Source organism: Zootoca vivipara, chromosome 10, assembly GCF_963506605.1.
Source record: "Zootoca vivipara chromosome 10, rZooViv1.1, whole genome shotgun sequence".
Lineage (NCBI taxonomy): Eukaryota > Metazoa > Chordata > Lepidosauria > Squamata > Lacertidae > Zootoca > Zootoca vivipara.
Genome location: NC_083285.1, coordinates 26,980,790 through 27,004,113, shown reverse-complemented (window position 1 = coordinate 27,004,113; position 23,324 = coordinate 26,980,790). Strand labels below are relative to the sequence as shown.

Sequence of the window (23,324 nt, the reverse complement as noted above, 5' to 3'; positions counted from 1 at the left end):
AATGTGAATAAGCTAGGCATATATTGAACCTAGAAGCCAGAAGCAGACAAGAGTCAGGTGACAAAAGACAATAGGCATTTGTATGGGTGCTTTTTTACCTTCCTATAACACTTCATTGCAATCAGAGGCCTGATTTTCATGTTATGGTTCAATGCACTCTAAAACGTAACATCAGGAGGGTTTACAACAACAACAACAACAACAACAACAACAACAACAACAACAACAACAACACCCAGACACTGGTGCCTCTGGGTAGTTAAGGGAAAAGACTTCAGCCTGAAGTCCTGGAAAGACACTGCCATTTACCAGACAATCCTGAGCTAGATGAACTGTGGACCAGCTTGCTATAAAACAGCTTATGATGTTCCTGAAGTTTTCCTCTAGTGTACTACAGGCTGCAGGTGAGAATGCAATGTTCCCACCATGCAAACTAGTCATCTCCCTTTCACGTGCTCATTTCAGATACACAAAGGTGTTTTGGTGGGAGGAAGGAGCATTTAAACGTACAACACTAATCTTCAACCTGAAATGGTACACAGTTTCCACCCCCCAAAAAAGTGTTACTGATTGATTCTGCCGATTACATACCGGTAAATTGGCCCTAAGCTTGCTACATGAGACTTAAAATTTTGACGTGGGGACATTTTCAAATAAGCAATCATGTGTGTGTTCTGAAATAGTACAGCTGCATGTTTCAATCAGTCCTTCGTTAAGCTGCAACAACATGAATTTCTCATGCTTGCTTTGTACATAGCATCAACTTCTCCAGGCCATGCTGATGATGAGCAGACAAAATATTTGCAGGCAATATTATGTTGGGAACCGCCCTGAGATCTACATGTATAGGGTGGTGTACAAATGTAATAAATGGATAAAAAATAAAATTAATAAATGCAGATAAATATCCAGTCTACTAAAAGGCCAAATTCTGGTGTTGTAAACCACTCTGCAGATTTTAGTTTCCAGTGTACGAATTTGGTCCTATGGTCCTTATCTTGCGTACTCAAAAACCATTTGCTACTATTTACTTGGTGTGAATAATTAGTTGCAGATTGCATGCATTAATTCAAATATCTCATCTGGTCCTGAAGTCCATGCAATCTGTACCCCAACACATTCAATAATTGTGACTTCCTTTCCCCCCTCGCCACTTCTTATAGTTTCACTGATCTTAAGGGCTTTTCCTTGCAATGTGTTCTTAACTGCAATATGTTTCCTCATAAAACCAGTTATAGACTTTTATTTTATGTTGGCTCTCTCTCTCTCTCTCTCTCTCTCTCTCTCTCTCTCTCTCTCTCTCTCTCTCTCTCTCTCTCTCTCTCTCTCTCCAGACTGTTCACTAGGATGAGGAAAGAGCAAAACAACAGCAGCGTAGGGGGAAGTCTGATTTGGCATGTGCATTCACTTGAAACCTAATAAAATGCTATTTATTTGCATTGCTTGGTGACTGACGCTCTCACATTTTTCAAAATAATGAAGTTGCAAAGGTGCTGCCTTTTATTGCTCTGCAAATGTTGTTCATTTTACTGTTTGCTTTAAATGCTCCTTTACTGCTCCTGGTGGGCTTGCATCTATAAAGTAGTGTGATGGCAGTGACGGAATACAGAGCCCCCATTAGCATGCAAGTGGCCTGCTTGCGAGTGACTCGCTCACTCTCCTTTCTAGCTTGTTTCCACTTGGCAAAAAACGCTCAGAGATATTACAAAGCATTAGTTTGCATCAAATATACGTAAAAAAATATATACGAAGAGATGAAGCTCAGGAATAGAGCACATACTTTGCATGCAAAAGGTCCCTGGTTCAATCCCCGGCATCTCCAGGTAGGGCTGGGAAACACCCCTGTCTGAAACCCGGCAAAGACGCTGCCCGTCAGTGACTGTAGACAATACTGAGCTAGATGGACCAGTGGTCTTGACTCGGTATAAGGCAGCTTCCTATGTAAGAGATAAGAAAGTGGGGATGATGGCAACACCGGGACTCACCACATCACTCGTTTGGCACCTTAAAGCTATACTGAAGTGCTCTAGAAGTACTAAAAAGGAAGACAAACATGCTGGAAGAATGTACCTCTTATTCTGACCCTATGATCCCCCCAGCTCTGGCATTTTGTCTACAAAATGTTAAGGTAGAGATCAGCACAATTGCTGTGAATCAGCGTGCCCATCCCAGACTCAACAAAAAACCCTCACAAAACCTGCTGAAATCCATACTCATTTTGCCACTATCATTGTCTCAAGCTGTCATATATTTTATCAGATAATAACTGGAGCTAGCACATGTTGCAAAGAAGTGCCAAAACGGTCTAGGCCAGTGTTTTTCCAAACTTGGGTCCCCAGCTGTTTTTTCAGACTACAATTCCCATCATCCCTGACCACTGGTCTTGCTAGCTAGGGATGATGGGAGTCATAGTCCAAAAACAGCTGGAGACCCAAGGTTGGGAAACCCTGGTCTAGGCCATGGTTCAAGTCTTAAATTCAACCCTCCCCCTCCCATTTCACTATATGCTGGACCAACTGACACCGCCCTAACCCATGTTTTTCTGGGAGATGTAGGAAGGCATGATATTCCAGTTTAGGACCCAGTTCCAGAGCAAACTTCCCCAACTAGGTGCCCTCCAGATACTTTGGCGCACAACTCCCATTAACCCCAGCCAGCATGGCCAGTGGTAAGGGATGATGGGAGCTGTGGTCCAACAACATTTGCAGGGTTGTTCCAGAGCCACAAAGAAGAGGTTGGAAGTGACATTTTTTTCACTGTAGGTATTTGCATAAGGAAGACATTTTATTATTCCTAAAATGAGTACATAAGCTCTTGAGGAAAAAGGAAATTCATAGAGTCTTCATACAGGTACAGTCATACCTTGGGTTTAAGTACGCTTCGGTTTGAGTACTTTCAGTTTAAGTACTCCGTGGACCCGTCTGGAACTGATTAATCCACTTTCCATTACTTTCAATGGGAAAGTTTGCTTCAGGTTAAGTACAGACTTCCGGAACCAATTGTGTACTTAAACCGAGGTACCACTGTATTAAAAATATGTGAACTAGTCCTAAGTGTACAATACCAACAGGTGGAACACAATAAAACAAAGACTCTGGGAAGCAATACTTTACAGTGGATGAAGGAGACAAGAGAGAGGGAAGGTGAAGACTGCTCTTCCCTTCTCCCACATCATCTCCCTTCCACCCAGCTCCAAGTAACTGCAGGGGCTATTGCCACAAATTAGCTCAGCCCCAGGAGATCCCAGGGATTAGCAGCCCCATTCCTCATTCTACAGCCATTTTCATAAGCTAGATTCCAGGACGACCCAGAAGTTGCCATCATCATTGCTTCAATGACTGTGTGAAATCCTGAGACATACTAAGTTTGCATCAACAGCAAGTTCTTCTGATATGGACCCTACAAAACAGGTATGGTGGTTACTACAAGGATGTCCAGTCATGGAAGATCCTGAACTGTAGAGGCCACTTGACACCTAAGGTTGAGAGTCCTTTGTATCTGCTAGCTCCGTGGAAAATGGGCCATGGGAAAGGAGCATCACAGAGCAACAGGAGGTTGGCAGAAGCACCGCAATTTCCTTCTCCCCGCCTAATGGGTGCAACTCAACCTCTTCCTTTCTAAGACACACTAGTGGCTTGGGCATGGGTGTTAATCCAGGGAAACGTTGGCAGCTTGAGGATAGCAGTTGATTAAAAACCCTTTTATCTAAGTGCCCCACCACCACCTGTGTACGCAGCTGCCTGCATGCTGGAGTATGTATCTGAAATAAAATATAGCTATTTCTACAGTAGGATGCAAATAAGTCACTATTGCTGTGTATATTAACATTTCAATTGTCGTAGCAAAGCCATAATCAAAAGAATACTTAAGATACAATGGGTTAACCTTGACTGACTGCTGCAATGTACTGCAATGACTTTCTGGAGACTATACTGGCGCAGAACATCACAGCTCAACATGGTATGGGAAACGTGAAATTGTAATATATCCAACACTTTGGGTGTCATCCGTTCCGTTCATACTCTTAATGAAAGTAAACAGCAGCAGAAGGCATCGGTGCCACACACAGTTAAAGCCATGAGCCTACATAAATTACACAAATCGGAAGTTACACAGAAATCAATGTGAAATAGCATGTACATGCGCATTGCTGTGCGAATGTGCAGCCTAAAGTGTTAAATTGCGTAAAGGAATGATATATTGAGAGAATAACATGTTAACTGGAACCCTCTGAAAGGAATGTAAATGGCCACAAATCAGTTTCTTTAATTGCCATCAGCTGCATAAATTGTATGACAGTCTAAAAGATAAGTATCAACTCTGAGAATAGGTCGTCAAAAAAATGCAAACCCTGCAAAATGCATGCACTCAAACATGCTTGGTTTATCACATTTTATTTGATAAGTGTAGCAGATGGCTCACATTTAAGGGTTGTTCATTTTTTAAAGTGAGACAACCAGAGTTGAAAAATAATATGCTTTGTGGCCTGCATTTAAAGGAATTATTATAACAAATCAACATGATTGTTAGCTTGATTATAGTGGCAAGAATCAGTCTTATAAAAGAAGACAGTAGAAAGCTGGAGGCCATTCTTCTACATTTGGTTCTGCTCAAAGATTTCTATGAGTTAATTACAGAGCCCTCTCCCGATGGGCTCCTCAAATACCGCCGTGATCATTCCAGCATATGAATCCAGAAAGATCTAAAGTTCTATAAGAGAGAAGATACATGGCTAATGGATCTTTCAAGCCTATGTAATGACAGTATGCCAGAAGACAAACTTGGAGCAAATTTGTTGGAATTACTTGCTAAGCACCCAACACCAGCCATCTATTTTCTAATTCGCTAAGGGATTTGGAGATAGCGACACTCATTGCAGTAGCTGGCTGAACTCCAAACAACACACAACATTGCCATTCACAACCAGCAATTTCAAGAATGGCTTCTAAAAAGGAAATTGTGGAACCCTAGGTGCTAAAAGGGCTTTTACAGCTGGCCTCACTTGTAGTTCTGATGCAGACAGATCCTTCCACTCCAGAACTTCTGGGTTAGACAGAAGTTAACGTGGAGCTGCCACAGCTTCATGCATATTGGGGAAGAGATTGAAGAGGTAGCCTTGAACACACAAAAAGGGTCCTGCAATATTTCTCAAAGGTTCTCCTGTGCTAACAGCAATTAGAAAGTTCAGCTGTAATTTCACCCCTTGTTCAGGCAGGACCTTGTCTCACCTTAAACAGGAAATAGGGACTGAGTTAGCAGAGCCTGAATATAATGGAAGTCTGTAACTGCAGTGTAGGTAGCACAGTCATCAATATAAATCTGTCATAGACATATTCTTGGAGGAAGAGGAACTTCCATATGCTACAGACCCTACAATTTCTGATGCTGATGCAGATTGATGGTTCAAAAGCCTTTGAACCAACAGTGCTGCTGATAATGTTCAGGGCGAAGGAAGCTGGCCATTATTAAGAGAACGTGACCCTTTTAAAACAGTGCACCAAACCGCTACCTCCTTAAAGGAAGTGAAACAGGAAGAGATATAGTTTTGTACTACTGCTACAAAGGACAAAGGACTGTGTGGTTCAGGAAAGGGCTCATAGACTGAAATATATTCTGCATAATTTCCTTTTCACACTTTTGAATATGGTATTAAGCTAGCATGGGTGGTGCCAGAAGAACTGCTCTGCATTTGGAGTGCCCTGCCAGAGAAGGGATCCTAGCACCACCCTTGCTAGTTTACTGTTATCCTCAACAGCAAGGAAAGAAGATGTGCCAAATATATTTCAAGCCATCACTTTCCGCCCCCGAACATGCAGGGCCTTCTCAGTTGAAGCACCCTGACTTTGGAATGCCTTTGTCAGACTGCTCTGTCCTTATTTCTTTTTTTCAGCAGCAGGAGAAAAATATTTTATTTGCCTTTTAGTTCCGTTATGCTGTGTTTCTAACCAGCATACTGGAATCTCTGTGTTGTATTTTTTAACATTGCATTTTAATTTTTGAATGAGACTCTTTCTCATTGTGTGTACACTGTATAGGCTACTGACACATGATGACTACACCTAGCAGTGGAGCATATCAAGTGATTGACATACTTGGCAAGCATAACTTTGTCTGCTTTACCAAGAAAATGAGTCTAAAATTTGGCCAACATATATTTATTTTGGCTTCTTCATCACCGATGAATGGACCCTTGTCCATTTCATGCCCATACACACTTGCAACTGTTGAAGGGGGTGTGACAAATGGAAAACAATCATGCTATATCCAAACTGGTGAACAAGCACCAAGTGAAATGCACATTATTGAAGACCAGTGATTAGACAACTAGCATTGGATTATTAAAAAACAAACAAGCACACATTTCCCCATAATCACTGCCACCAGAGCAGTATGAATATGTCTTATACATGGCCAATTAGCCCAGTATTGTCCACTCTGATTGACAGGGAGTTCTCTGGTACAGGATGTTTTCCACCTGCTACCTGAGATCCTTTTGGAGGTCAAACCGAGACCTTGCATACGCCAAAAAAAGGCACTGCGTGCTGCTGTCAATGTACACCTTGGCATTTAGATAGCATGAAATCATGTTTTCGTGGCATATTTTTCAGTCAGCTACATATATCTGGCTTCAAATTATGATAGTTTAAAAAATCCTACCACAGTTCTTCAATCTGGTACCTTTCAAGCAAGCTAATATCCTCTTTTACATTTGAGGTATATGATCCAAAGTTGGGTATAAATTTTGCATACCAGAGCAAACAGCACACAAAAATTAGAATGCAGCAATGGAACCAATAGAACTTTTACAAAACACTTATGTAGTTGAAGTGGTAAAGGAAATGACAGAAACTACAAACTGAAAGAAATATATAGCCAAATATTCTGGAAGATCCTTGCTGTTTTAGCTTGCAGCGCATTAAGAGTCTTGGATCTATGAGTGTAAGTGGTTTGGAGCAAATTAATAAGCTGCTCAGTGTCACTATTAATTAATTAACAGCCATTCCACCCCCACCCCCCAGTAGGACTAACAGAAGGCTTCCTATGTTCTACCACTAACTGATTAACTGAGTGACTCAAGACGTAAAATCACAATTGGGCCTGCTCTCTTTCAGCTGGCAGGCCAAGTTCAATATTTTTCCTGTGAGGCATGCCTGTACTATAAAAAGAATGTGATATTTGAGTGTGTCCCTGCTCTCTCAGTGTTGGCACTAAATCCTTCCCTAGGCCTCTTGCCATATTTCAAGAGTACAGTATGAATCAGAGTCATGTGGCTCCCCACGCTGCCAAATATTCGTTTCAGCAGCTACCAATGCAAGTTTCTCTCGGGTCTCTGCCAACCGTAACGTCCCTTGGCTAAGACCATGAAGCACACATGTGTTGATGGGAGGGAAAAGGGGTTCCCCCTCCTCCTGGCGCACCTCTGCTGCCCTTAATCCTCAATGAGGAAATAAGTAGGCAGTTTGTTATAAAAATGTGAATCACGGAGCTGACTAAGTAGGTGGCATATGAAAACAGAGGTTTTTGGAACTGGGCAAGAAAGCGCGAGGTGGAAAAAATGGGGCAAAGTTCAGAGGGAAAGAAAAGAAATGGAAGAAGAGTTTGGATTTGATATCCCACTTTATCACTACCCGAAGGAGTCTCAAAGCGGCTAACATTCTCCTTTCCCTTCCTCACCCACAACAAACACTGTGAGGTGAGTGGGGCTGAGAGACTTCAAAGTAGTGTGACTAGCCCAAGGTCACCAGGCAGCTGCATGTGGAGGAGCGGGAAAGCGAACCCGGTTCCCCAGATTATGAGTCTACCGCTCTTAACCACTACACCACACTGGAAATTGCAGTGTGTATGTGTATCCCGGAGGGTTTTCTAAGAGTTGTTGAGCTTTTTAGGGGAGATTGCCGAAAACCGCTCACCCGCACGTGTCACTAAATCAGTCTCGCATCTGTCCCATCGCCGGCATAAGCTGCCAATCGCCTGCCCAACTGCCGGAGCGTCAGCCAATCAACACCGCCCATTGACGCAGCAACCAATAACATGCACAATTGCCGCTGACAGCCTAGGCCATTTCGGGGGCCTAATACGGCCTGCTGGTCGTATCTGGCCCCTGTGGCAGTTTATTTCCTGGGGTAAAATCCTTTAAAAAAACCCTCAACAACTTCAATACTAAAAAAAGCTCAACAACTGCAACCATAAAAAAGGTTAACAACTTTGGTCGGCCCTTCACTTCATCACATATGGCCCTGGCTGGCTTCGACAGGCTGGCAAAACCAAGTGAGGGTAGACAATGGGTCTCGAACCTTCGGTGAGTTAGGCCCTGCCTTTAAAGAGGCTCTGGCAGATTGAATGGATGAGACCAATAGTGGCCCAGTGGTCAAGAAGGCAGTTTCTGCATGTGCTGTAGAGGGAAGTGAGGGGTGGATGGGGCTCATCAACAAGGGAGAGTGACCCTATAGGAGAAGGAAAACTTTGATCCTAAACCTCTGCTGCCTCACAGGGTATCTTTGAGAGAAGAAAAGGCTGAGGAGTAAGCCCTACACAACTCTGACAAGACCCTCCACATCAGAGAGGCCAAGTGGAGGGTCTTGTCATCTGGGCAGCCCAGAACTTCCATACACATTGCCCAGGCTTGCACCCCAGGGGACGTCACTTCCGTGCTGCTAACACAGCGTTTTGACTTCACTCCCAGAGGTGCACTCCATTGTCTCTCAAGATAGACAGATGCTAACAGCGATGGCAATAAAAGAGGTGGAATCTCTGCGCTGCTCTCTGGAATGCAATTCCAAGCTTTGAGGAGGAAGGTTGGAGAGGGCAGAGTGCAATATCCAGGTGTGTAAGGAGTGTGTGCACAAGGTAAGGCATGATGTAAGGAGGGGTGTAATTGGACAGTGAGGCTATAACTTTTGCCCTACAAAGCATGATCTGTAAATAGAGCTCACATTTCTCAGTGTTGCTGTTTTTTTAAAAAACAAAAACACCACAATTAACGTTCCTCAGTAATAATAAAGGGATCTCAATCTATGGCAAAAGAAATATGAGAACATGGTGTTTGTTATGGCAGTTTAAACAAGCGTGTGTAAGTGTATTTAAGTCAGTTTGGAGATCACGTTGCTGCTAAAAGAACAGGAAGAAAGATGGAGACAACTGTAAAACTATTTTTTATTCACCATATCCACACTTGGTGAACAATAAATCAGCTCTAGCAGGAATGTTAAGATCAATGTACAACTTATTCTAAAGAAGGAAGTCGAGAAGTTGCTGTGAATGGTTATCCAGCTCACTTTGCAGGCTGACAAAACGATTTGGCTGCTTCCTGCAAATTACCTTCCACAGTGCTTTTGAAAAGCTAGGAATATGGAAATTTAATATGCTTACTAACCCTTTCCAGTCATGGTTGCATTCCAGGAAGAGAGAAAGAGGATGCCTATGTTTTGTAACTGCCTAATAGTCTCAAATGCTGAGATAATATATGGCAAAAATACAGAGGCATATCTGAAATGTCTGATCAAACCAGAAATTTGGACAAATTACCGATACTTTTATTTCTATGTAAATAAAAGTATGGCCTTTAGAAAATAATTCTACAAAATCATCTGCCTGTTTGCAAGGAAATGTGCATTACAAGGAAGACTGCTGGATTAGGAAAGGGGATTTACAAGTTGAGTGAATTGTTTTTTAAGATCCAGATGTATATTGAGGCAAGTCACAGGCATACGTTCTAAACACACCCATTTATGCCAGGATTAAAAATAAAATAAAATCCGACCAGTGTCATGTGCACACGTAAAGGATTTCTCCACACAGATAGTCCCTTCTGAAAGTGCAAAACATTGCTGATATTTTTGTTTGTGCATGTAAAATAATCATTTAGCATGCTAGAGTGGATCTGCGGTCATCATAACTTTAGATTATTCCTGCTCTCACCCTTTGGTAGTACCTGAACCACATTGGACATACCAATTTTATGGGTAATATAAAACTTATTAAACAATACTTTCTGGTGGGCAGAAGGAAGAGGACAAAGACACCTAGATGTAGCCAGGAGGAGAAAATGCCATGTGTGTAGTTTCTGCTGTTTTCATTTTCCTGGATCAGGACCACAACAGATGTTGAAAGCAGTTCACAGAGTCAATTATGTCTCCTTATATTGCTCTGCACACATGTTTATGGAGTTAATGTCTCTGTAAACGGTGTTCTCCAGGAGTGAAGCTATGGATACTAAGGGGTGATTTATCTGGTTGTGACAGCTGACAGAGGAGTCATCATAGTTGTGAAAATCACAGCTGAGAAGCATCAGTTGCCTCCATAGTTATTGGCTCATACAAGGTATTGTCTGTGAAAATCTCTGGGACACTCGAAGAACATTACCACGATGAACCATCTTTTAAGTTCCACTGAACTTCAGTGATAGAAAACACAACATCATTAACTTGGGAGAGAGAGAAATTGGGCAGGGTGGAGTGGCCGAGGAAATTATTACTCTAATAGTTTCGGGCTGTTTCAAGATGTGTGGTTCTTCGTTGCTTTAAACTGATCAAAAGAAGAAAGAATAATCAAATAGAATGTAATGGATACTTTAATATATAGTTATATTGTCTTAGAAGGGGTCAGAATAGTTAATCCTGTGGGTCCCTTCAGGCCCCTTGACCTGATTTTCGAGCTTTATATATAATTATAAAGATGTTCCATATATGGATAGTAACATTCTTTATTATAGACTGTTGGTCAAATTTAGTTGCAAGTACTCATATCCATCTCAAAAATAATTTCAAAGGATTGAAGCCTGCTGTTTGGGCCCAATGTTAGGACGCTGAGTTTCTTATACCCCATTCAGCTCCAGAAACCCTTAAATTCTATCTCTATTAGAGTAGTTTCCAAGGATAGCTTTTAAAATCTGGCTCTGATAGCATTATAAAGAGACTGAGAAAAAGTATAGCATACAATATACTAAATTTTACTCTGGCCATATATACAAAAGCATTGATCAGCCAGAATTAACAGGATTTCCATTTAAGTAAGCTCTCGTAAAAGCTTTTTAGCACAAATAGAATGTTAAATCTTGCAAATACATTTATTGAATACAATCATTCTTAATAAATGAATACCGTACAGTTCAGCAGGAATTCTGAATCATCTGCAACCAGTTATGGACTGCATGGAATAAATTTTGTCTATATCTTCCTCAACAGGTAAGTTTCTAGATTTGCTGAACTATCTTTTTTAAAGGTTTACAATTGTATTTTACCTTATTCTGTTTTCTTTTCTTTTTTTTCTTCTTCTTTTTGTTTTGTTTTGTTTCTCCCCCCCCTGACTTTGTTTTTGACTTCTTTTTTTTGCTATTGGATGCTTATGTTATGTCATGTCATGTCATAGTAGATTATGTTATATTTTGTTATATTTCTTTTTGGGAGCAGTTGGTGCGTTTATGTTATGTTTTCTTATGTTTTTTAAAATATCGAAATAAAGATCTTTAAAAAAAAATTTAAAAAAAGATTTGCTGAACTATCTATGGATAAATCATAAAACCAGGTAACAGATTTTTGCACTTCATATTCCACTTGTCAGGCCCTGTTTGATCAAGCAAACATTTTATAGGAAATCTATTTTGTGACATCTGACAAAGCTTTATCCAAATATATGAACACAACTTTATAGATCTGTGCCATAATGGAAGGGAAAGGGGGAGGTGCTACTACAGCACTGAGCATAGCAGCTGGAGCTTCTCAAAGGAGGTTCAAGAGAGCTCTAAGAAGCTGAATTTTGGAGGACTTCCAAATAATCTCCCCCCCCCCGCTTCACAATTCCCTGCCATAAATTCTTTGGGCCATGGGCTTTCATGGCAAAGGATTTTAATTTCTGATGAACCCAAATTCCCACCAATACCCAATAGACTCAAAACGGCCCGTGAAGTTTTGGATTTTGTTGCCTTAAGGGCAGCTAAGTGTTTCTGAAAGAAAATCCCCAAATATTTAAAGCCTGTATAACCCATTCAATTTGATGCCCATCTATTAACTGTTTGCAAATTCAGGGTCTCTTACGGAACAACCATTTTAAGTTTGTTATAGGAAACAGTCAAATGTGATTTTGTAGTAGTCGTCCCAAATTCTTCACACTTCATATTAATACTGGGATCTTCTCATAATAAGTAAATGCCAAGTAAAACTCAAAGTAGCTCAGTTGTACTGCAATGCTACTCTCTTAAAAGATGAATGAGAAGCAGACAGTAAGCCTACTTGAGAAACACTATGGGTAGCTAGAATTTTAGCAGTCAACAAGCTACTAATTCAAGGGCGTACCCACCACGGGGCAAGTTAGGGCAGCTGCCCTACTCTAGAAGCAGGGCTGGTGGGCAGAGGCGGAGCACAGCCCGGCGGAGTGCGAGTTCGCCATTCCCGCCGCGCCGCGCCGCACCCTCCCTCCAGCTCCCCGGTGCGCCCTCAGGCAAGGCCAAGCGCGGTGGGGAACCAGGGAGCGCGGCGCGGTGGGCGGGAACGCCGAACTCGCGCTCCGCTGGGCTGGGCTCCGCCTCCGCCCACCAGCCCTGCTTCTAGGGAGGGGCACAGCCCGGCGGAGCGCGAGTTCGCCGTTCCCGCCCGCCGCGCTGTGCCCTCCCTCCAGCTCCCCGTCGCGCCCTCTGGCAAGGCCAAGCGCGGCGGGGAACCAGAGAGCGCGGCGCGGCGGGCACGCTGAACTCGCGCTCCGCTGGGCTGGGCTCTGCCTCCGCCCACCAGCCCTGCTTCTAGGGAGGGGCACAGCCCGGCGGAGCGCGAGTTCGCCGTTCCCGCCCACTTTGTGGCCCCTCCCCTTCCGTGCCTTGGCCCCTCCCCTTGCCCCCCCCTAGTTTTGATCCTGGGTACGCCCATGTACTAATTCCAAACCCAGCACAGTTCTGTACCTGTGCAAATACTTTTACTATTCTTCCTTGGATTCCTGTATTCTGTATCTGGGCAAAGATCCAGTTCTGGGCAAAATTGAAGGATATTGACAAGCTGGAATGTGTCAGAGGAGGACGACCAAGATGATGAAGGGTATGGAAACCAAACCTTATGAGGAATGGTTGAGAAAGTTGGGTATGTTTAGTCTGGAGAAAAGGGAGACTGAGGGGAGATATGATAGCCATCTTCAAATATCTAAAGGGCTGTCACTTGGAAGATGAAGCAAGGTCCAGAGGGTAGGACCTGAACCAATGGATTCAAGTTATAAGAAATGAGATTCTGACTAAACATCAGGAAGAACTTTCTGACAGTAAGACCTGTTTGGCAGTGGAATGGAGTTCCTTGGAAGGTGGCGAATTCTCCTTCCTTGGAGGTTTTTAAGCAGAGGTTGGGTGGCCATCCGTTATAGATACTTTAGTTGTGATTACTGTATTGCAAGGGTTTGGACATGAAGACCCTCAGGGTCCCTTCCAACTTCAGGATTCTATGAATAGAAAAGGAAAAGCCACTTCTAGAAAACTAATGGTATGTAATGAAATATAGTGCAAGGTCAGCACTCATTCCTGTGTTATCTGGTTCTGGGGAAACCAATTTATAACGCGTTTACATGCCAAGAAAAATCATGGAATGTTGAGGGAGAGGGATGGCATGTAGGTGAGATGAAGTATTAGATCTATTAAATAAGACGATGAGTCTTTGACATCTATTGACGATCATTGCTCATCGTGGTTGCTGTGTGAATGACATCTACCGCAATATGGCAGCATAGTGGTCAAGGTGTGATGGCACAGGCATGTGCGGTGTGAAAGGAATGTTAGAAAATGGGACAGAAGTGCAAGCCTTACACTCAGTTAAGCTAATGCAAGAAACCCCGCGTGGGAATGCAGCCTAGGTCAGCAAGCACCCTTTCTGAACTCCATTAAAGCTTAATTAACAGATTTGCAATTCCCAACGCCAATTGGTGGCTCCTTGTTTGTGGTGTATTCTATAGTGCAGCCTTCTGTGCTGTAGCATCATCTGCCTGCCCAAGTGTTCAACTCCTCCAAAAGGTGTAAGTATAGAAATGCTTGAGCAGCATGTATATGAAAGGTGAGTCATTGTATTGTCACATACTGCTTATATAAACAGAATTCAAGAATTTCCCATTGTAAAAAGGAGAAACGACAACCAGCCTTGTCCTTTTCACCTGTCTTAATAAAGCAGTGGAATCAGTCTGAGTTCATGGCTTTTCCTAAACTTAACAAAAAGATGGTATTGAAGCTCATGATCAGGCCCCTCTCCTCTCGCTCCAGCTCTTTCGGTTTAACAAAGTAACTATTCAAGTCTACAGAAATGTATGCATGCTTTTCACATATATAAAATATTTAATTCCAGATCATTTTCTGGCTGGTATATAAATGCTCAGCAGAGGAGAGAACCAAAGTGCTGCTATGAGTGTTTGTAGATTTTAAAAATATGAAGGTTGCAATACCGCCAAAGCGAAGCATACTTAAGTCTCAGGAGGAGAGGGTTGTTGTTGTTGTTGTTGTTGTTTTGCATGTTCTTAATCTTGGTGAGTAAAAACCAACTGGTTTTTAATTTTATGGAACTGCACTTATTTAAATGGCATTTACTTTCTTTTTTAAAAAAGTGAACCTTTCATTGTTTTGAATTTAAATGATATTGTCACTAAAAAAGTAACCTGATTTCATATGAGATCTGAACACAACATGTTGTATCCAACCAAGTCACAATGGACATGACTAAGTTAAATCTTTTGGTTTTTACCGAGTCTACCCTGAATATGACTTTTAAAAAAAGTAAAGGACCCCTGACAGTGAAGTCCAGTCGCAGGCGACTCTGGGGTTGTGGCACTCATCTTGCTTTACAGGCCGAGGGAGCCAGCGTTTGTCCGCAGACAGTTTTTCTGGGTCATGTGGCCAGCATGACTAAGCTGCTTCTGGCGCAACGGAACACCGAAATCAGAGCAGCACACGGAAACGCAGTTTACCTTCCCGCCAGAGCGGTTCCTATTTATCTACTTGCACTTTTAGGTGTGCTTTCAAACTGCTAGGTTGGCAGGAGCTGGGACCGAGCAACGGGGGATCACCCTGTCGCGGGGATTCGAACCGCCGACCTTCTGATCGGCAAGCCCTAGGCTCTGTGGTTTAACCCACAGCGCCACCTGCATCCCTGAATATGACTTAGTTGGATGCAACTCGAGGTCTGCAAATACTTTGAATCAAGCTTTGAATTCTCTTAAGGCATAACTTGCAGAATCAGAATTTTAGAACTGGAAGAGACAACCCCTTGCTTAATGCAGAATTCACCATGCAGGCTGCTAATGACAGTATCCCTGGCAGGTGGCCTTCCATCTAAAGTAGGACACTCAGACCCTAAGAGATGAGGGGAGAAAACCAAAACACAGACCCCCTACAAAGTAGGAAGGAAACAAAAGCATCCTCCCAACCTTCCAAGGGACGGGGAACACAGGCGATATGTGCACAGCACCATCTGCATGTTGCTGACAACATACTCAAAACCTCCAGCTGAGCTACAACCATATCAGTGTTCATTCACCCTGTTCATTCACAACTTTTGCTGTTCATGACATGGCAGGAAGAACAGCATTCTATCCAGTATCTATTAGTCTTTCCTCCTGTAAATACTGTATTCTGGGCTTAGGGCAAGGATTCAAAGATCTGCTGACACTTGAGGCAGTCCAGTTGAATTTTCGACTTACAGTGGTACCTCGGTTTAAGTACACAATTGGTTCCAGAAGTCTGTACTTAACCTGAAGCGTACTTAACCTGAAGCAAACTTTCCCATTGAAAGTAATGGAAAGTGGATTAATCCGTTCCAGACGGGTCCACGGAGTACTTAAACTGAAGCGTACTTAACCTGAAGTGAACTTTCCCATTGAAAGTAATGGAAAGTGGATTAATCCGTTCCAGACAGGTCCGCGGAGTACTTAAACTGAAAGTACTCAAACCGAAGTGTACTTAAACCGAGGTATGACTGTATTTTTCTTTAAACAGTTTCCCTCTGTCCCATGCCATGCTATACAGTATTTTTTTTTAAAACAACAACAACAACAACAACAACAACAACAACAACCCCACTTTCAGTTTCAAAAGCAGTTTGCCATGCTGCAAGGCATGGGAGGGGAATAGAGAATGAGGTGGGAAAACACTAGCCAAGCTCATGGAACTACTTTCAATATTCCCTTTTTTGCATCATGGCATAGTCCTTCCTGTTAATTGCATACTGCTGCTGCATACGTGTAGAGAATACCAAACCAAAATTCATTAATTTCACAATTGCACCCCCCCCCCCAGCAAACGGATATAATTCTTTAGCACAAAAGGCATGCTGGCTGAATGAACAACAGCGTCAGACTATGATCCTATATATAGTATAAAGGATCCCTTTAGTCGTAAATCCAGTACGTTGTAAGCGCTGTGAGCCACAGGTTAGTGGACACATTCGTTCTAGAAATGTATGAATTACAAAAGCGAAGCTTGATTTAAACCAGTTCCACCCCTTGGCTTAAATCATTATTTAAATCACTGGTTTGAATTGCCTTGATTTAAATCAATTCACCTTGTTCTTAACTCTCTCCTAATAAAATAAATGGGACTTATGAGGTTTACCTTTGGCTAGACTGTACACGTCTGTTGCATTTGTTTTGGGTTGTTGTTGCTCTTTTATATATAGATATAAAACTCAGCTGATTCAATGGGGTTGCTTTGTTTTTGTTGCTGGATCCACTACAAATTCCATTGCAGACACGGGCAGAGCAGCTAGCAGCAACTGCGTAGGGGCTTCCTCTCTCTGGTAGCTCCCGGCTGCTTGAGCATTAACAGAGAAAGTGGCCGCAAGCCAGTTGGCAGAAGCAGCAGAAATAGCAGTGCATGATTCTAACACAAGCAGCTAAAAGGCCAGGCGCGCACACGATCTCTCCCTTGCCCTTCTTTTGCTCACTGGCAAAGGTTGCTCTTGGCACACATCAGCACGCACCACTTTTCCATGCTTATTTTCGTCTGGTTGGAGCAGATAGATTTAATTGCACCGGAATGCCGTGCAGCACAATCTCTCAGGTCAGTGGCATAGCAAAGCAAGGATAAACCTGACAATTGGCTGCAAGTCTTTGCTTCTTGGATGCAATTTCCTGCCAAAGGGGAGTACTCGGGGACTTCCTGTGTGCTCTGCCCAAAATGATTCACACACACAGCATGATGAACACATGGAAAGAAGGCATCCAGCTAAAGGGAAGTGAACTGTGTAAACAGATCTGGTCAAACCAGATCATTTATGAAAGTGAAGGTTGCTGGGATCACCATGCTATTCTTTCTAAGTAAGTGCTCCAACTGTGTGCGCATTTCTAAGTATGTGGAGCCAGTTATTGAAAAATAATATGAACTTACAGTGGTGCCTCGCTAGACGAATTTAATTCGTTCCACGGGTCTTATAATGAAAAATTCATCTAGCGAATCCCATAGGAATGCATTGAAATTTTTTAAAACTTTTTTTTGCCCATAGGAATGCATTAATTGAATTTCAATGCATTCCTATGGGAAACCGCGATTCGCTAGACGAATTTTTCATAAAACAAATTCGTCTAGCGAGGCAACCTCCACTCGAAAAATCCTTTCGTTAAGCGGAAATTTCGTTAAGCAGGGCATTCGTTAAGCGAGGCACCACTGTACTTCTAAAATGCATAAGTTGTTGCTAGAATGGCATGCTAAAGACGAAGAAGTTAAATCGCTAATGGGCAAAAGATATTCGGCACAATATCTAATATCTTGGGGAAAGTTATGGAGGGAGGAATTTACAGCATGCTGTGTGTTGAAGGAGAACTATATGAAAACAATGTATCATTGGTATTTAACACCAGCAGAATTAGCAAATGTGTATAGAACTGCTTCAAATCTATTCTGGAAGTGTAAGGAGAAGGAAGGCACGTTCTACCACATGTGGTGGACGTGCAAGATAACAAAAGCATTCTGGGAAATGATAGATGAGTTGAAAAAATATGTTTAAAATAATGTTTGGGGGGGGGAATTTCCTAGGAATTTTAGATGCAGAGATACCAAATGAGCAGAAACAATTACAGTCATACCTCAGTTCAAGTACACCTCGGTTTGAGTATTTTCAGTTTAAGTACTCCACAGACCCGTTTGGAACGGATTAATCCACTTTCCATTACTTTCAATGGGAAAGTTCACTTCAGGTTAAGTACGCTTCAGGTTAAGTATGGACTTCCGGAACCAATTACACTCATACCTCGGGTTAAGTACGCTTCAGGTTGAGTACTCCGCGGACCCGTCTGGAACAGATCAATCCACTTTCCATTACTTTCAATGGGAAACTTCACTTCAGGTTAAGTACGCTTCAGGTTAAGTACAGACTTCTGGAACCAGTTGTATTTGTAAACCGAGGTACCACTGTATTTATGTAAATGAATAATTTATTACTGTCGAAGACCAGCTTTAGAAAACACGTTTCTCCCAATGAACAGTCACAGAGTCTTTGAGCATATGGGACTTTTTTGTAGGATCCTTCCAGGACAGGCGTGGGCAGGGCGAAGCTTCTGGCAAGTGTGAAAGCCCTTCTTGCAGTTTTGGCTAAGAAGAGGTAAGCTGCCGGAGCGGCTATAAATCTCTCTGTTTCTCCAATTTTGTATTCGGGGCATCTCAGGCAGTCCTGTTGTCTCTCAATGTCTATGATTCTTTGTCTAACTGTGGCTTTTGCTTCGCCCAACCCCAGACTTAGAAGGGCTTGGGGAGCAAAACCCATTTTCTGGAGAGTGTTCAGGACTGCTATCAGCCAGCTTGACTGGAACTGGTCGCAGAGGATCATTGGGGCTATTCCTCAGGGGAGCAGATTTAATGCCAGCCATTTGTATACAGTGGTACCTCGGTTTATGAACACAATTGGTTCCAGAAGTCTGTTCATAAACTGAAGTGTTCATAAACCGAAGCAAACTTTCTCATTGAAAATAATGGAAAGAGGATTAATCCGTTCCACACGATGAAAAACACCCCCTAAAGCAGCAATTTAACAAAAATTTACTGTCTACCAAGAGGTTTCCTAGGCCTATGGAGGCCTCATCGGAGCGTCCGTGATTGGGACGCAGCCATGGAAGCGCTCTGATGCCTTCACGGAGGCAAACTGTGCAGAAAGAAGCCTTTCCCCGATGCAAGTGCCCTGCGCTGCGGCCGCGTCTCAGTCAAGGCGGCTGAGTAAAGCGCGGGAAACCGGGGGGGGGTTCCCCTTTGGAAGCTCTTACCGCGCGTTTAGGAAAGGGCTCCCAGCAGCAGCAGCAGTGAGAGGCTTGGCGAGTCGTTTCGCTGCACGGGGGTGGCGGCGCTCGCAGCTCTCCTTCCCTCTCTTCGCGGTGCCGGCCAGGCGACCTTCCTGAAGCCTCCTCAGAGCAGCCGCCGCCACCACCAGACGCCAGGACTGGCTGGGGTGGCTCGCAGTGCGTCTGGCTTTGGTTGGAGCGGCGGCGCCGATGGCGGCTTCTCTCAACCGCAAGCCTCTCCACTCCGCAGGGGCGCAATGGTGAAGGCCCGGCAACGCTTCTCTTGACCCCTCCGCGAGGCCGGGCCTTCGCCGTCGCGCTCCTGCGACGTCTCTCCAACTTCGCCATCGCTCTCCTGCAGCAGGGCTCAAGAGGAGCGGACCTTCGCGCTCCTGCAACGCCTCTCCACAGGAGTGCTACGGCGAAGGTGGAGAGACGTCGCAGGAGCGCGACGCGAAAGCCCGCTTCTCTTGAGCCGGCCTCGCGGAGAGCTCAAGAGAAGCGGACCTTCGCGCTCCTGCGACGCCTCTCCACCTTCGCCGTAGCACTCCTGTGGAGAGGCGTTGCAGGAGCGCGAAGGTCCGCTCCTTGAGCTCTCCGCGAGGCCGGCTCAAGAGAAGCAGGCTTTCGCGTCACGCTCCTGCGACGTCTCTCCACCTTCGCCGTAGCACTCCTGTGGAGAGGCGTTGCAGGAGCGCGAAGGTCCGCTCCTCTTGAGCCCTGCTGCAGGAGAGCGATGGCGAAGTTGGAGAGACGTCGCAGGAGCGCGACGGCGAAGGCCCGGCCTCGCGGAGGGGTCAAGACAAGCGAGGTCGGGCCTTCACCATTGCGCCCCTGCGGAGTGGAGAGGCTTGCGGTTTAGAGAAGCCGCCATCGCCGCCGCCGCTCCAACCAAAGCCAGACGCACTGCGAGCCACCCCGGCCAGTCCTGGCGTCTGGTGGCGGCGGCGGCTGCTCTGAGGAGGCTTCAGGAAGGTTGCCCAGCCAGCACCGCAGAGAGAGGGAAGGAGAGCTGCGAGCACCGCCACCGCTGTGCAGTGAAACGACTCGCCAAGCCTCTCACTGCTGCTGCTGCTGGGAGCCCTTTTCTAAACGCGCGGTAAGAGCTTCCAAAGGGAACCCCCCCCCCCCCGGTTTCCCAGGCTTTACTCAGCCGCCTTTACTGAGACGCGGCCGCAGTGCAGGGCACTTGCATCGGGAAAAGGCTTCTTTCTGCGCAGTTTGCCTCCGTGAAGGCATCAGAGCGCTTCCTTGGCTGCGTCCCAGTCGCGGACGCTCCGATGCCTCCGTGGAGGCCTTCATAGGCCTCGGAAACCTCGGGTTACTTACTTCCGGGTTTCGATGGTTCGTAAACCGAAAGTTCGTAACCCAAGGTGTTCGTAAACCGAGGTACCACTGTATTGATGATAGGCAGATGAAAGCTTCCACTCTCATCATCCCCGTTTCTAGTCTAACCCATGCGTTTGAGACGCATCTGGGAACGTGTAAGAGAGCTCTAAGAAATTTGGATTGCACACACTCCAGGGGGGAGAAGGAAGAGGAAGGCAGACCCAGAAAGGCTCCATAAAGGAGCTGTGCCAGCGTTTTAGCCTTGAATAGTTTAAGGGCTGCGGGAACAAAAAAAGCCCCCTTGGGCTCTGAAAAATTTGAGGATGCAGTTTGTGTTTTCCCCCACCAAGCTCACGGTAGAATTTATGTGAAGTATGTTGGATCCTGAGGCCTGTAGCACCATTCCAAGATATTTATAATTTGTGACTTGTTCTAATTTGTGGCCTTGCAGTTCCCAAATTCTGAGCTTTGGTTTTCCCCCGAAGGCTAGTATCTTATTTATGTATGCGACAACAGCAGTGCAGATACTAGTGGCCCAGAGATGGAAAGAACATAAAGTTACAACCAGAGATGAATGGCTGATGAAGATGATGGACTATGCCAAAATGGCAAAAATGACTGGGAAAATCAGAAACCAGGAGGAGAGAAACTTTAATAAGGAATGGGAAAAATTTACAATTTACCCAAGAGAACACTGTAAACAACTAAAAACTTTGGCAGGATTTGAGAAACACTTGTAATGTACTAAAAACTAAGGTAAAAATGGATTATTTTAAGAAAAATAGAGAAATATATGATGCAGTTGAAAAAGATTGAAAATGGAAACAATGGAAGGGGGGAGGGAAGTCTAAGGATTCAGGGAATCCTAAATGTTGATGGTTATGTCTAATGTTTGAATTTAAATGTGTAGTGTAAAACTGAATTTAAAAAAGATTATAAAAAAATTAATTCAACATTTTATTAAAAATTCAATTTTTAGAAAAAGTATGTGGAGCCAGAGATTGGGGAAGAGGACAAAATGAACTACCAGTTTTCAAAACCAGTTGGTTCTTTGGAGCATTGTTTTCTTTACACAGGACATTGCCAGTCAAGAGTGTTCCAACCCAGTCTTTCCACCAAATGAGGATCAACTAGACTAGAGGATGGGGGTGGGTTTAGAAAATGTTTTTACTTGTAATGGAAAGACTGTTTCACAATAACTTTAAATATGTATTTTAACCAGTGCTTTTTGGCTGGCCAATGCATTACTAATCCGTGAATTCCAAGTTGCTGGGCACGGCATTTGGAGAAGTCTCTTTGAAATCAGAGGGTGGCTTTTAAGCAGAGAGTAGAAATCAAGTAGTAAGGAGGAAGATGTTGTTCCTCTATTAACTGGAAAGCGCTTCCGGTCTGAGCAGCATATGTAAATTTAGAGCCATCAGGACAGACAGATCTAAATCCCACTCTGCCACAGAATCCCCAACTTCACCCTTCTGAAGTGTGAGTGCTTATTCACTCACACACACACACCCCGGCAGCAGCTGTCACCCACCCTAAAAAGGGTGGGTGGGACATGAAGGAGGCAGAGATAGGCTGGCCAAGGAGCCATTGAAGAGAGCCAGTGTGGTGTAGTGGCTGAGACTGTCAGACCAGAACCTGAAATATCCAGGTTGAAATCTCCACTCAACCATGAAGAAGAAGAACAGTCTGGATTTGATATCTCACTTTATCACTACCCGAAGGAGTTTCAAAGCGGCTAACATTCTCCTTTCCCTTCCTCACCCACAACAAACACTCTGTGAGGTGAGTGGGGCTGAGAGACTTCAAAGTAGTGTGACTAGCCCAAGGTCACCAGGCAGCTGCATGTGGAGGAGCGGAGACACGAACCCGGTTCCCCAGATTAGGAGTCTACCGCTCTTAACCACTGCACCACACTGGCTCTCTCACTGGGTGACCTTGGGCTGGTCACTGCCTCTCAACCTGAACTACCTCACAGGACAGGGTTGTTGTGGGGGATTAAATTAGAAGGGGGAGAACCATATACACCACCTTGATAATAAGATATTATATTATTACCATATACACCACCTTGATAATAATGATGATGATGATGATAATCATCCTCCTCCTCCTTGCTAGTCCAGTTACGTGTAGGTTTTGAATTGGGTGTCAATTTTGTTTCTATCTCTGGGAGCGGGTGGCGCTGTTGTCTAAACCACTGAACCTCTTGGACTTGCCAATCGGAAGGTCAGCGGATTGAATCCTCGTGACGGGGTGATTTCCTGTGTTTTTAACTGGTTTTTTGCTATTTTTATTGCCTTGAGACTCTTGTGTAGGTGATTAATAATAATTATAATAATAATGGGAAATGAGCCCAATCTGCTCCTCTCTGCTGCTACAGCCTAGAGACAAGAAACCAGAATACACTCTCCCCCCCCCCCGCCCCAAACTGCTGCCATGATTGGGACAAGTGACAAGCCTCCGGATAAGACAGTGGTTAAGTCCCCCTATTAAACTCTGATGCTGCCCACCAGGGGCTTAGATTGCTCTGTAAGTCTACCAAAGGCACATGGCACAGTCCTCACAGAGCTGTACAATTGCAGAATGTACCAGAAGGGAGAGAAACCACATACATCTCCAGACAAATTAAGGGAGTTCCTTTAAAGCTTATTAATGGGCAAACTCTTCTGAAAGCAAAATCCTACACCCTTCTTGTTGAACTGATGCCTCAATTGTAAGGCTGTTGCAGAAGCATTCATATCTGAAGCACAGGACCTGAAATATTAATAGATGTGGTATTA

The 23,324-nt window shown here is 44.1% G+C and overlaps 1 protein-coding gene across 3 annotated transcripts in view; it reads right to left on the bottom strand.

Moving 5' to 3' along the window:
- Positions 1 to 23,324, bottom strand: part of HMGA2 (high mobility group AT-hook 2) — a 135,254-nt gene that overhangs the window by 62,231 nt on the left and 49,699 nt on the right. Inside the window, exon 4 of one of the 3 annotated variants that reach the window (XM_035128506.2) lies at positions 1,781 to 1,937. The exons of the other annotated variants lie outside the window; for them this stretch is intronic. Within the exon in view, the coding sequence (XP_034984397.1) occupies positions 1,781 to 1,937 (157 nt within the window). The remainder of the gene's footprint in view (positions 1 to 1,780; positions 1,938 to 23,324) is intronic. 3 annotated transcript variants of the gene reach the window in all.